Source organism: Amia ocellicauda, chromosome 4 (genome assembly GCF_036373705.1).
Source record: "Amia ocellicauda isolate fAmiCal2 chromosome 4, fAmiCal2.hap1, whole genome shotgun sequence".
Lineage (NCBI taxonomy): Eukaryota > Metazoa > Chordata > Actinopteri > Amiiformes > Amiidae > Amia > Amia ocellicauda.
The window spans coordinates 16915008-16929903 of record NC_089853.1 but is presented as its reverse complement, the minus strand read 5'-3'; the positions used below and the strand labels follow the sequence as shown (position 1 = coordinate 16929903).

General features: G+C 39.1%; 1 protein-coding gene across 1 annotated transcript in view; it reads left to right on the top strand.

Annotated features, from left to right (window-relative positions):
* b4galnt4a (beta-1,4-N-acetyl-galactosaminyl transferase 4a) overlaps positions 1-14896 on the top strand; it is a 171700-nt gene that overhangs the window by 135041 nt on the left and 21763 nt on the right. Inside the window, exon 10 of the mRNA XM_066701130.1 lies at positions 4693-4771. Coding sequence (XP_066557227.1) covers positions 4693-4771 — 79 coding nt within the window. The remainder of the gene's footprint in view (positions 1-4692; positions 4772-14896) is intronic.

The following is a 14896-nucleotide window of genomic DNA, read 5'->3' as shown; positions in this document are numbered from 1 at the left end:
GCATGTTAAAACAAGCTCGTTGATGCATAGTAGTATAATAAAGAACGGTTTCCCTCAGCAGTTTTCCTTCACAAAATGAAAGCCCTTTATGTACATACTCCATTGCCCTTATTTACACAGTGCAGCCCTCTAGATGTGCTAGATCCGCGCAGGATCCGCAATTATTTGAAGTTGCACCTCGGTAATGAAAAGAACGATTCATATTTTCCCTTTTCATTGCCATCGGGGGCAAGGCAGCCCAGGAGATGGGAGAGAGGAGTCTTTATTGGGATTCATGAATTCAATCCCCGCAATTAGAGCAAGCTCCTCAATGGCCTCTTTAGTGAAGGTGGGAACCAAGGGGGGGAGTGGGGGAAGCACTGCCTTCTGCAGAGGAATGTGAGAGAGAGATGCTGCCTTAGGCATGTCTTAACATCCGCAAGATTAACACTGGGACTTTGCTCTTCAGGAGACTCACTTATTTATAGGCCAACTGTGGAAAGCCTTATGGCCACTTTCTTCTCACTGTCCTAATTGGCACATCAGGCTCTACATCTACCTGAGTTTTCCAACGTGGGAACACTGGTCCACCCATTATAGTTACAGACCTTTGCTGCTCTTTTCAGTTCTTTGAATCCTACCTAAGGAATTAAGCAGTAAGACATGCCAGGGTGTCTTTACTCTTGACTTTTTTTTTACTTCAACCCCACCAAGATGCAGTGCAGTGATATCCTATGACAACACATGTTCTTAGGGTGCAGTGGGGTGACATCCTATGACAACACAGGTTCTTGGAGTGCAGTGCAGAGATATCCTGTGACAACACATGTTCTTGGAGTACAGTGTAGCTGTTTTGTAATAGTTTTGAAGACTGTTGCCATACAAACACAGAGTTGCACAGACATTTTTAATAAATGTTGGATAAGAAATTGAGCAAAAACTTAGTCCTGTAAATAAATACTTAATCATAAGTCAACAAATAGCCAATAAGTATTGCTGCTGTACATGTAAGGCTTTAAACTGCAGTAAAACTGAACATGAGCTGTGGAACTTTTTTCAAAAGCATAACCTTGAAACAACACGATCTGTTATAATTTCTATAACTTAGCATAGTAATATTTCTGTTGAAAACCTAAAGGAGGTACTTAAAGTGTGGTAAAGTGGCCATGTAATGAGATATAAGCTAAGCAAAGGTATACTATTCAGCTGAAACAATCCTTGCCCTTGTTTAATGCTGTGTATTTACATACAAGTCCGCTGAGCCATAGGGTTGTGTTGTTCTTAATTACTGCACAGACTGTAAAACTGGTGCATACATGGACTGGTTGTTTACACCAAATTATCTTAGGCTAGTGGCCTGTGCTTTTTAATCATTTAAATGGATTTCTTTAACAGAAATTATTGAGTACCACTTTTCTTCTCTTAACTACATTACCCGTGACGCTTGTGTGACAAATTGAAATGGCCTTCTCTGTCCAACAATTAGAAGGTAACCTTGCCTCTTCCACGACTATTATTTAATGGAAAATCCAAACCTATCAATCTCTTTCTCTCCCTCGGCTGCCTCTCTGCTTATCTTTTGTCGATCGTTCACAATTATTGACAAAAAAACAAACTTAGATGGAGTTCTGCAATTAGTCAAACAATTAGAAGATCATTGTGTCCCTCTGTTGTGCCCTCTAGTTATTCGACCGAATGCCACTGTATGGTAATCTGTCGATCCTTGACTGAGTGCATCTGTTTATCATTTTTGACATAACTAAACTAGGATACTTTCCTTTCTTTAGTCATCTCATAAAACACTGAAGACTGGAGTATATTGGAGGTGACACTTTGTGCCCTGTAGCATGCTGGGTTCCAGACGAGTGGCATTTTTTTATTTTTTAAAGTAGATCTTTGAGTCGTTCATAAGTGCTATAAACGAGATGTCCCATTTCAGTGATTCTGAGCTCTCTTTAAAAGCAACATCATGCTGTGTCTAATAGGAACTGGGCTGCACTGTCACAGTAGTCCTCTAGTAACAGAGTGCGGTGTAATTGTAAGCCACCCAATTGTTTTCATCATCATGTCTCTATTTATCCATCTAACTCAATTGGGGAGTTGAAGACCAAAGGCCTTGACCGCAGCTGCTCGGATTGCTTTCCTCGAATTCTGAATGGGCTCAGAATGACTGTGTGCGTTTTTTACTCTACATATCACCTCTTGACAGATTGTCATTGATGACTAGAAGCAGTTATTTAAAAAATTGATTAAACAGGGAAGCGACTTAAGACTGCAGATGTGTTTGTGGTTATCATGAGGATGCACATAAATGTCTTATAATGATTGGATCCTCATTGTTTCTTCAACACAACTGTTTTTATTAGATTGTAATTTCCACAAGACTGGAAGTAATTGGATAGAATTATATATAATTATTAGTGCGTTGTTTTTGATTGTACAAGGGTTAGCCTTGTAGATCGATCACCCCCATGATCGATGATCTTTCACAAATTGCAATACTCTCAAAACCAGTTGAAAGAGACACACTCATGGTTGTCTGCTAGTAAAAGCTATTCAATTACATGAATTTACATGGAAGTTATAAGCACTCAACTGCATTGACAAAGGTCAATTTATATATCAAACACATATGAATAATTACCATTAAATACATAAAAAAGGGCTGGTAGAAAAGTAGGACCTCTGATAGTAAGGTGTTGAGGGGGAACTGGGGCACGGGGGCCTGTGCCTGCATTGCCCCCTGTGCTTTGTACTGGTAATTGCATCCCTGGTTGCAGATCATGGGTTGCCTGTCAGAAGCGCTGTTAATACAGCAGCCAGGAGAGCAATTAGCAATGGCTGAGTTAGCGTGAGTTTGCCCCAATGCCGTGGTGCCCAAGGCCAGCTCACTGGGCACTTACAGCTGTGTCGTGAGCAGTGCGAGGAGCCGGAGTGTGTGACCTGATTGATGTTAAGAATAAGTTACCTGGCTGGCACCTTCCGTTATATATCTGGTACATGAGCTCACTGGGACTCAAAGGCTGTTTGCATTCGTGTGATTAACATAATTTACCCTCCACTGATTACCCCCTCCCCTTCTCCCCCTAATCTTTCAGTACAAACTCTACCCAGCCTTTCCAGAACAGTTCCTTTTTTTATTCTGTTTCGTTTTTTCGGCCTTTATCTTTCTTTTTTCTTGATCTCATTATTTTCCTTTTTCTTTCTTTCTGTCTTTATCTCTCTCTGAGTATATCGTTGTTTCTTCTTTCCTTTCCTGTTCAGTTGAATTCAATAACGCCACCTAACAAATCAGCTGCTCATTCAGCAAATGTTAAAGCTATAATTGACAAGCCTGAGTGATAGAAAATTCTTAGACCATCACAGACATCCTGTGAGGTGATAGCAATGTGCATTTAAAGGACTAAGTGCTATAGCGTGTTACTATAGTGGCTGGAATCCTGGTTTGTGCGACTGGTGCATGGATGTTCCAGCTGGGCACTTATAGACCACAGGGACCTTAGGAATATACAAAAGTACTCCTGTATAGCCAAACCTTGCCTTTTAAGAATTGCCTAAATCTATGACTTACTTTTCAGTGTTTTTTCATGGCCAGAGAAGTGCGTTTTCAGGCTTTTTCTTGCAGCTCTGCTGAGCTGTATTCTACAGAGTGAAGGATTTCTCTTCCTTGCCCTTTGCAGGATGCAGCCAAACATGTCCCAGCTCCCATTCATTTTAAACCAGCAGTCCCTGCCTTGTGTAAGACTGATAACAGCACACACTCACACAGTGCCGTGTCGATTACTGTTTGTCTTTCGCCAAGAGTAACACTGTGTGCAGAGTAGCTGGGGACCAATAGTCTGGATTACAGCAGATGTGAAGCAATTGCACAATATGTGTTTTTGATAAGCTGTGAGCCCTGTGCAGTGAGTCTGACTGAAACCTGTCGGCTTCAGCAGTGCGGATGTCTTACATTACAATTTGGCAGACAAACGGTGGAGAAACACGGCTCGCGGTACACGTGTAGTCCGTCTTCTACCTCGGCAGTGATTGCTGTTGTGCTGGAGTCCTAGAGTAACAGTCAGCTGCAATGTCTGCATGCATAAGCTCTCTGTATCTGTCTGTTTGTCTGCAGTGAAAGAGTTCTTCTTCATTTTAATTCCCAGTCTGTGTTGAAAGATATGGATAAGCTTAAGCACAACGGCAGCTCCAAGTCTCTCTCCCATTTATTTATTTTTCCTGGAGAAACTGGGTCTTCATCTATGCATTCCAAGTTCTGAGAAAGATTATATCTGATTGCAGTAAATGCCGAGAATGAGTTGTCAGATTTTCTTTAATTTCAGCCAATTTTGTTTTCATTTGCAAGAAAATAAAAAGCTCAGTTGTTACTACTCCCTTTTAGATGTTTTGGATAAAAATACCTTGGATAGTGGGAACTATGAAACAATGAATTTGTGCCCCACTTGTGTCCATGTTGTTGGTGAATGCTACCATGGAACAGTGGTAATATATAGCTTTGATATATCAGTATTCAGATTCAGGGTTTTTGCATAGACTTCTGCTCTTGACATTTGAAATGGAGAGAATATTTTGTCTCTTTCCAAACTGGTAAATAAAGCACAAGCCTTTTTTTGTAAATCTGAAGTAAAAAAATAAAAATAATAATATTACTGTCATTTTTCCACACACTTCAAAGTCAATTTCCTGATATTTTCTCTCTGCTCTCACTTCCAGCCTAATTTCTTCCAGACGGTACTATTTTGAAGTTCTGCACAAACAAGATGACAAGGGTTCAGACCACATTGAAGTTGGGGTAAGTTACCCTTATGTCTCTATTCTTAATGCCCCAGCTGTGGCCAAAGGTGATGGAAATGGAAAGAATTAAAAAAAGTCCCCATTCAAAAACAGGAAACCTGGTAAAGGATATTAACTTTGGTGAACTGTCAATCACATCTCTGTGCTTTCTATTTTAATAACAGTTCATATTTGTTTGCTTCTCATTTCATGGCTTGCATACTTAATTTATTATATAATCTTATTCTTCATTCAAATATTATTTTTTATTTCTCTCTGTCTCTGTCTCTCATATATATATATATATATAGATAGATAGATAGATAGATAGATAGATAGATGTATGTACTCTATAGATATAGAGTAATCATATATTCTTTCTTGTTAACCCATTGCAGTAGAATCAATTTTGAATATGAGTCTAGTCATATGATAAATAAAATTCAACAACATAGACTATCAGGATTAGTAATATTCAATGAATCTGCTTACTGAACAGTAACATCTTAAAGTATAGTACATTGCCCATGCATACAGTTAATCTGATACAGTTCTGAGAAATAAATTATCTAAAGCAATGTTAAGCTTGCACTTCATTTTGAAAAGGAAAGTAGTAGAATGAAAAATGTTCTTCTCTGTTGTGAAGAGCATGCGTTTAAATGACCAGATTTGAAGCACTTGTGAATGGAAACACCCTCAAAGCATTCAAATGAACAAAAACTAATTGTAGCAGAGAATCTGTCATTGCTTGTTTTCTGCACCATGGTTCTCACAGCAGGACAGGATACATGAAATATAACTTGTTAACTTAGTTTTGGCCACATCTGTAAAATTCTGGAATGACTTGATCAATTTTTAAATTTTTAAAGGGAAAAACCTGGCAGATGCGGTACCTGTGATGGTCAGAGATTTAACCAGGAGCATCCTTTGAAGAGAAATGGGAAAATGCATGATTAAAAATTCAACAGAGCATAAGTTAATAAACCCATAGTCAAAAAGATGAGAGTGTGTGTGGTGGGGGGGTGGTTTGAGGGAGGGGTGGCATGGGGGCGTTTAAATAAAAGATTAGGAACTTTGTCTCAACTCTCAACAACTGTATTATAGCTCCAGGCTAGAATAACACATTCGGTTACCTATTCTCTTTTCTTTAGCCCGTTTTATTCCATTAGAATCCAGCTGGGCTGAAGTTTGGAAAAGTCCAATTTTGTGGCTTGTGCCTTTATGTGTATTTGTGTGTGTGAGTTTGTTTGTGTTAGAATATAAGTTTAGACAGAAGGAGTTCTCATAAGGCTGTTTCCTATTTTCTGAGGCACCTTGTTGCCATGGTAGATTTGAAATAGAACTTAAGATGTGCACAGTGTCTCTCTGTAAATACAGACACCTTTTATCACAGCACTTTCCTCACCACTGCAAGCAAGATGCAGAGCTCAGACAGTGTTTTACCTAAGTTTGAGAGTAGGAAAACTAGTACATAAGATGCGTGTTTAAAAAGCCTCCTATTTGGGGTAGCAAAAGGGTCAGACAGAGTTAGCATTTCCAAACCATGATGAGCACAGTGAAGAGGCTGTCTCCAGTTTATTCACCCTGCTTTGTGCCCTCACCGTGGGTTGCCAAGGTATTCTCAGGTTGATGGAATAAAGAAAATGCTGGAGACCCTTTGTTCGCTAATGTTTCTGTACTCTTTCTCTTCATTGTTAACATCCTGATGGGGTTTTTAAACCCTGGAGTGTAAATTTCCAAGATTCATTTTTATTTGAAATGTTGATGTTGCTTGGTGTTCCAGAATGTTCCAGTCTGCAAGAATGACAAGTGAGGAAGGTGCCTATACCATTTTCCAATTAACAAGGCAGTGGGAATGTATCATTCTCTGCCTACAGCTAGGTTTCTTATGTGAGAGAAAAAAACACACACCTAAATCACATCTTAAATAAATAAATAGGAGTACATATTTGTGCTTCTAAAACAATGATCATTCATACCTCCAAATACACTTGCTGACTGGTAGGACTCAGCACTCCTGGTATGCTGTCTTGCCAGAAAAAAAAAGAAAGCAAAGAAAACAAGTAAAAGCACCTAAATCACACTTGACAGCTTTACAGAGACCTAGCCATTCTGGATTAACACATTTACTTTTAATGGCCCATTTTATTACTCCCTATCCTGCTCTTGTGAAATGGTCTTGCCAAGTAGCACCACCTGGCCGGGAGCTCTGTTCTGTTGGGACTTTAAAATAAATCCACTGTGCGGTCCGTAACAGCTTTGTTGTGCCCTTTGAACTTGTCAGAGAGACGAGGAATCATCCCTGCCCATTTCCACTGGCCCCAGAGCCATATAAAGTTAAAGACTTTGCAGCCCAGCTGGGACAGAGTTACAAGTATGAATAACTTAGTGAGAAAATTATGGAGGCAGTTAAAGATGAGAGAGAGAGAGAGATGGAGAGAGAGGGGGTGAGAGGGTAGCTGATAGGGATGGTCACATCCCTGGAGGAAGTATATCTGGAATTAGGAACATCTTTAAGCATATTTAAGAAAAGCAACAGTCATAAGGCCCAAAAGATTGATGTTTTGTTTTTCTGATGATGATAGAGATAGTGACTATGTAAACAGAATGCTAAACTGTACTGTAAACTGTACAAAATTATATATTTCATGTCCTTTAATTATTTTAAGTTTTTATTTGGCTCGCATTCAACATTTTATGTTAATCTTTTTAATTATCTGTATCACCCAATTTGCACAGACATTCTCTAATCCATTAAGTAATATTGATCAGCTGTTAACTGGTCCTGGTTGGTAGCAGGAATAGGGACCAGCATGCCTAATTGGATAGTCTGTGCGAATTAGGTTGACATACTGGGATTTTAAAGAAGATAAATGGCAACAGAAAAATAAGGGTGAATCAAAATAAAAAAATCTAAGATATTAATGAAGAGAACATCCATTCATCATGTTTGCTTTCATAGACTATTGTATTGTTATTCTGTCTCCATAACTGGACTGCAGTACTAATTTAGCCTAGGTTTAATATTCAGTTTACTATTTATTTTACTTTAGGGGTTACTTTAAACCCTGTCTCAAAGTGTCCTGGATTATGGGTTCAGTTGGCCACCCCAATCAAGTACTCATAAAGAAGCTAATTTGAGTTTAATGGTTTATTTGTTGCTGCAAGGTGCTCCAGGCAATTTACTTAATTCACACAGCTATCAAAACAGTTGCAAAAATAGACAAATAGCATTTGCACTTCATGTTTCTCTCTATTGTTAATGTTTTGGGGCTTTGTTTTAGTCTAAAGTAATCTTACCTGAACCACATTAAGGAAAAAAATCTCCCTTGAAAAAAGTAAAAATGTTTTGTGTTTAAAGTCACAACACAGCTGTCTTTTTTATTTATTGTTTTTCTGAATACAATAAGTCTTTCCCTCTTAGTCTTTGCTTGCCATACCTGAAGCACACATTACACCTTAATCTCCTAGCAGACACACACCACTGCGAGAATACAATCCCTTGTTGTTGTGGCAGCCTTAACAACTTCTCCTTCTGTCTGTCTGCGAGCAGTCTTGTGTTTTTATAACTGTCGGCCTCTTGGTGAATATGAGACTGGAATGCTGTCAGTACATCTTTCAGCTCTGTTGAACTATATCAAATATTTGAATGTAAGATTGTGAGACATCCACTTGTTTTCATCAGGGGAGGATGTGAAGTGTAGAAAGGGAGTTTTAATGCGGGGAAAACTTTAGAGAAAGGAGAAGGGCAAAAAAAGTACTCATTAACAATGATATTGACTGTACAGTCTCTCCTTCATCCTTTTTCTTTCTCATGAATTTTTCATTTTCAACTTGGTGATAATAAACAGCTCCAGCTTTCCGTTAAGAATCCCTGTCAACTGCTTCAAAAAGCTGTAGTGTCTTTTTGTTTTAAGTTATACATGTTTGGAGGCCCACTGTGACTCTTTGCATTCCGCTGTCGTAACTTCCCTTTAGAAACAAGGCTTTTTTTGATCTAAAGTAGTCTCTGAATATGCTAGACGTTGCTGCGTTTGACTGCCACTTTCCTCTTTGCTGTCACCTTACGTAAGAACATTTCTGATCTTGTATAAGTTCATGATAAGGGCTACAGATGAGAGAAACCCATTATGCCCATCTTTACCATTTGGTTACATTGGGCTAATGACTGGGTAGTCTGTTCCAGACCCCTGCAACCCTTTATATAAAGTGACCCCTATTTCCAGTCCTAAATTACACCTGCAATATTTGAATGCACTAGAATAAGACCTGGGTGGTATGCTAATGTTTTCAGTGTATTTTGGTAATCTCCTGAGTATATGTCAGTGTGATACAGAACAGTCTTTCAACAGATGCGTTTCGGTTTGGAGGTTTGGAAAAAAAATAAAGGCCTTGATTCCACTTGCTTGTTTTTTTATTTTTAATCTCTTTATTCTTAATATCAGAATCTGCCGCATAGACATCTTGATTGACAGGCCGCTGTGGGAGATTGAGCAGAGTTTTGAAAGTGAGTTGCTCATAGCCAAAGAGAGGGCTTCAGTTTGTCTTGTCTTATCAACAGTTATATGTGAATATCCATCTATCTGGTCCTCTCAATGTCTCAAGACATGAGAATGGGGGCAGTTTAGACCACTTCATTCAATTATGGATTCATTTCAGTCTTGAGCAGCTCAAGTTTAAAATCCAAAAAACACAGTGACTCTCCAGGAGAAGGAATGAGGGTAACTGGAAAAAGACAATAGTTTTAGAAGTAAGGAAGACAAGTCAAATTAGTCCAGAAGTGGCACTCCAGTTCCACAAAAATAACAAGTTCTACCTGTTCTGATGCTGGAGTGCCAGGGGCACCTTGGCCCAATGCTTTAGTGCATCGATCGAGTGGCCTGGCAGGAGGGCAGTGCAGTGAACTGTGTAGGACGGATGGCTTCATGTCAGAAGCATTCGCAGCTAAACCTCAACCTGTCAAGCTGGCCTGCTTGGCTGCCATGACTCATATGTTTCATTCAGTGCGAGGTTTTATCGTGAGGTCTGTGAGGGCTTTGTTCACTTGAATGTGCTCTTGACTCTATTGTGTTCTCTGCTTACTGTAGCGTTCTTTTGCTCAGGGCGCTCTCTCTCTCTCTCTCTCTCTCTCTCTCTCTCTCTCTTTCTCCCACTCTTTGTTTTTCTCTTACACACACACTCTCATTGTTTTTCTTTCTGTCAGATGCCTCGGCCCAAGCTCTGGCTTCATTTTGGAGCTGAGACGTGGAGCTTGTTATGTTAAGAAATGCTGTAGCAATTATGGCACAGACTTGTTCTGTATGTCCAGGAGCCTCTGAATTTCCTTGTTGGTTGTAATCTAGGAATGTCCACTTATATCAAATAGTAACTAAAATTGCCCATGACAAGTTTATTATTAATTTATTTATGCTTTATTATGCAGGCTTTTTTATTTTTGTATTCTATTTTGTACCATACCTCAATCATACTCAGACTTCAGTTACAAAAGAAAATCGGTTTGGATGAGTCTTCCTTTCTACCAGTCTTTAATACACAGAGGATTTGATTTTGTATTATTTTCATAAAGACTAAATATGAGGGGTATAGCAGAATGTGCCAGAAAACAGGAAATGTCCCCGTTTCTATCTATTGATCTCGCTCTCATAAGAAGCACAGTTTTTACATTCTCTAGTTGAACAAGGGCACAAAAATGTCCTTAAAAAGTGCTAAAACAATCTCAAATACAAGACACCAGAATCTACCAGGGGAAGTAGAAAGTCTGATAGCATGTTGTAATGTTTATTAAAGTGTTTATTCATAAAATCAAAGCAACTGCCCTCGCTCAAAATAACAAGATGTCTTCTGACGAGTAACGATAATGTTTTTGGGAGTGGGGTTTTTACAGATTTGTTTTGTTCTTCTTTACAAATGCCCAACTTGCCCCTTCCTAGCAGCTGCAAACATGTCAATTCACACTGTCCCTGCACACATGAGAGTAACGAGATACTGAAAGACCAATTTAGGTTGGGGAGAAAAAAAAATGTAAGGATTCGGTGTAAAAAAATAAAATAAATTAAAGTCAATCGCTACTGAGCCAACGATAACATTCACCAGTCTCTTCACAGGCCCCTAACGTCAACAGCGACACAAAGAGTGCTCAGTCAACTGCGATCCGAAGAGGAATTTAATTAGGGAGCGCAAACACAGGAAATCATTTATTCGCCAAATTCTTTTCATTTAGTCTTGCATTAAGAGTGCAGAGTTCCACAGTTTGGAGTTAGGAGGCTACCCTGCCTAATAGGTTAAAAACAACTTTGGACATGTCTTATTTTTGTATGTATATATTTTTTTGAATCATTTGTGATTTAAGGTTCATTTGTTTTGTTTTCTCTCAATGCTCTTTCAAGCTGCTTGTTCTCGCTTCTTGATGAGACAATACTGATGTCTGTCTCAGTTCTGTTTCTGCTGCTGGAAAACTAGCTGCCCTTGCTGACGGCAAGTTGCCCGTAGCAACCTGTTTTTTTAGCACTCCGGCACTTGCAATTTCGAAGATCCCCGCAGAAAGATAGGGCCAGAGAGAGACTACTGCTGTTTGTCAAAGATAGGCATCTAACCAGCTGCCCCTGATGAGAATTAGGAATATTGAGTATTTGCTGTAAAGGAAGTGGAGCAGGGTATTACACAACACTGTCATCGTGGTGCAAAATGCCAGGCCTTGTCAAGCTGGGACTGTCTATGGACTTGTTTAAAGGCCACAGCTGCCAGGAACCCTGTTGTGCTGTCCAATGAATAAAAATAGGGGCTTCGTCACCCTCCAGTTATGCTTGTTAGGATTCATTTTTCTCCAACCCACAGAAGAAGTAACACCTTCATATGATTGGGTATTACAACACAAGATCAGATGACTGATGCCAACCCATGCCTCACAATTGAAGATGAACTCCAATATCAAATCTTCTACTTCAGGAATAATATATAATCATACTAAAAATGATGATATTTCATTATCTGCAACATTTAGTAATTTAAATTCCTGATTCCTTCAGAAGGAAATCCTCTTGAACAGCAGAATGGAATTTTGAGAATTCTAAAAAAAACTCCAGTAGTGGGAATCTAATTATTTGTGAATAATACGCCTGTCACTATTATTAAAATAAAGTATTAAACCAATAAAAGGACAGGTGCACAGTTTAAAACACATGAAATTAATTGTTTGCATTTTTGTTTAGTCACTGTCTTTCTAAGAGGCTGAGGTATTAAACTTGATGTAGGTGTGTAGGCAAATTAATGATGACAAAATCTGGCATACCAATGTAGCAGTTATAACATAAAACACAGCCAGAGAACACAAACATAGACAAGTTTTCATGTAATGAGAATAAACACTTTGTACTTTCTTGTGAATCTCATTAAAACACTATCAAAAGCTTTACAAATAAATAAATAAATAAATCATGTCAATGGTATCCTATGGTTTTTACAAACATCTGAAACACCCACATTAATTTAAAAATGCATACTTTAAAATGCAAATGACTTTCTTATTGTTGTTGTTGCTAATCTCTAGCAACGATGTAGGTATTACAATGTAAGTATGTACATGTTTGTGTGCTATTTGTCTAAAACACTTTATTATTATTATAATTAATTATTACAAGAGTGGCGTATTCTTACTTTACATTAATAACTCGATAAGTCATAAAAAGTACAGAGCCTATTTCCCCATCACTTGACACTTTCTACTTAAGAGTGTCAATGTAGCAGGATTCGTTCACTGATCTGTCATCTTGGAAGTACTGTATTTATTGATCCCCAAAGGCAGGTGACCTTGAGACACATGAAGCTGGCTGAGCAATCAGAAGAATACTAAATGCTGCACAATGAGCACATCTGAACAGAAATGGTTTTTGGTCACATCAGAAGCAGTGCAGTTCCTCATTAAGAGCCATCCTGCCTTCTGAGAGCTAAGGCTCCGGCCTTCCTTGGAAAACAGTTTGTTTCAATATTTAATCCGTGTTATGAACCAGGAATGCTAACAACAGCAGCGTTGAGACAGAAGTGAATGAATAAATACATTAAATAAAAAATAAAACAATAAATAAATAAGACTTATCTAATTTATTACATTCTCACTGTGTTGCCTATTGTATGTGTCCTTCGCGATTATCCATTGTTTCTGATTTAATTATTTGTGGCATACATTAATTATTTGCAGAAGAAAAGGCTTCTGAAAGGACTGCTCCTTGCCGCGAGACAGGAAGTGGGCAGGGGATATAAACGAGTGTCCCTCAGGCCCGTTGAAGCATGGCTGAGACTCAAACTGACAATGAGCCTAATTTCCCTGCTCGCTACACACATGTTCCCTTACCCTCCATACATGAGGTGTAACAGTCTTCCCTTCAGCATTAATTCCATTGTTTCAACATCGTTGCTTCCATGGGAGAACATTGCATTCCATCATGAAGGAAAATGTTCCTATCCATATTCACTGTGTCTGGAAGTCAAAGTAGACTACATGGTAGAGTACATAGGAGACATCAGAAGTGCCTTAAGCTCTGGTAACTAATGGGTGGTTGGCCGACTCATTGGAGGTTGGAGGTACAACCCATGATGCACTGTGCCATGTGGAATGCTAATATTTCCCCCCCTTTTAACCACCCCTGAGTTCGATATTGGACGTGCTTTAAAAAGCATTGTTTTCCTGCAAAAGTTAATTAACATAATCAAGGCAAATCCCAAACAACACATATGCCTCTAATAGTATGAGCCAAATGTAATATTATTATTAATTTAATCTGGCAGATGCCTTTATCCAAGACAACTTCCAGTTCCCAGCACGAGAGCATTTTAGTGTGTGTAAAGGTCTATTATCAGGTACCTGTGGAAAAGTTACAAAGTGCAACACAAAAGTAGCAGTCAAACACAAATTTGAGACCTGGCATAAAACCCTAATGCAATAAGGTATGAAATACACTGGGCCACCACAGCCAGATAAGACCTGACTGCACCTGAAAAACGAGCATGCAGCAAAATGAAACAAGAGGACAATGAAGCCAACATCAACTTCTTCAAATGACCTTTGCCCAGTTCACTTTGCTTACTGCCTGTGTGCACGGTTGCAAAATGCTTTTTATGTTGTCCCCTATGTGCAAAAGACCTGTCCCTGGCGATTAGGCCGGCCATAATGAGATGTGGCACAGTAATTGCATGGCCTATTTGGAAGATTATACCTACTGTGGTGGCATAGTAAATGCCAATACTGTATTTAAACTGAAACATGTTGCATGGACTCCCTTTTGACTAAGTATGGCGGACAAGAGGCAGGAAACGCATTAACAAGTGGTATACCAGCTGTGCAGAAAATGAAAGGATCTCTTCTTATCAAGCTGACAGGACTGTGGGTTTCGGAATCGTGAAGCGGGCTGGCAGAGGCAGACACTGCCGCCACTTGAGCAGACGACCGTACTCGGAGGCATTTGCAGAAGTGAATCCATAGATAGCAATCAGCTTATGAAGCAAATGTGAGAAGTTAAATTGATTGAATTATCGGGGGTTGAGGTTTCACCCTAAGACATTGATTTAAAGTTGGCAGGTGGCAATGTGTAGCTAAAGGTGAAAGGGTTAAGATATAGTTATAGATAATCCTGAGGTAGCCTCCTTCTGCACAGTAACCTTACAGAAGAGGTTATAGGTTAAGGGTCAGTTGATGGACAGGTCAAGTGAATAATTCCTCTACCTCTAATTGTTCTCTCTCTCTCTTTCTCTCTTAAGAGATAAATCATTCCACATTAAGCCAAGGCATATTATGGGAGAAGGACATGATGAGGCAGCCAGTATGGTGTTAATGCATAGAAAAGGATTTACATTTCATAGTGCTGTCTGGTTTTGAGAGATAATGTTAAATAACAAATCAGAGTCATCAGTTTGTTAAAGGCTTCACCAAGGATAATAAGCCTGCTACAGTGACATCACATCCCAATGTCTTCAAGAGTTTATCTGGTGTGTGGAGGTTGGTCGGTGGTGTAGTGGGTTTGTAGTCTGTCATGCTATGCAGATTGGGCACTGAGACAGCAGTCTGGGCTCTGTAAGCACATGTTCATAGATTTATTAAAAAAAAAAACCTTGTGATGAACAATTCCACCAATTAGACCATCACTGCTTCCAG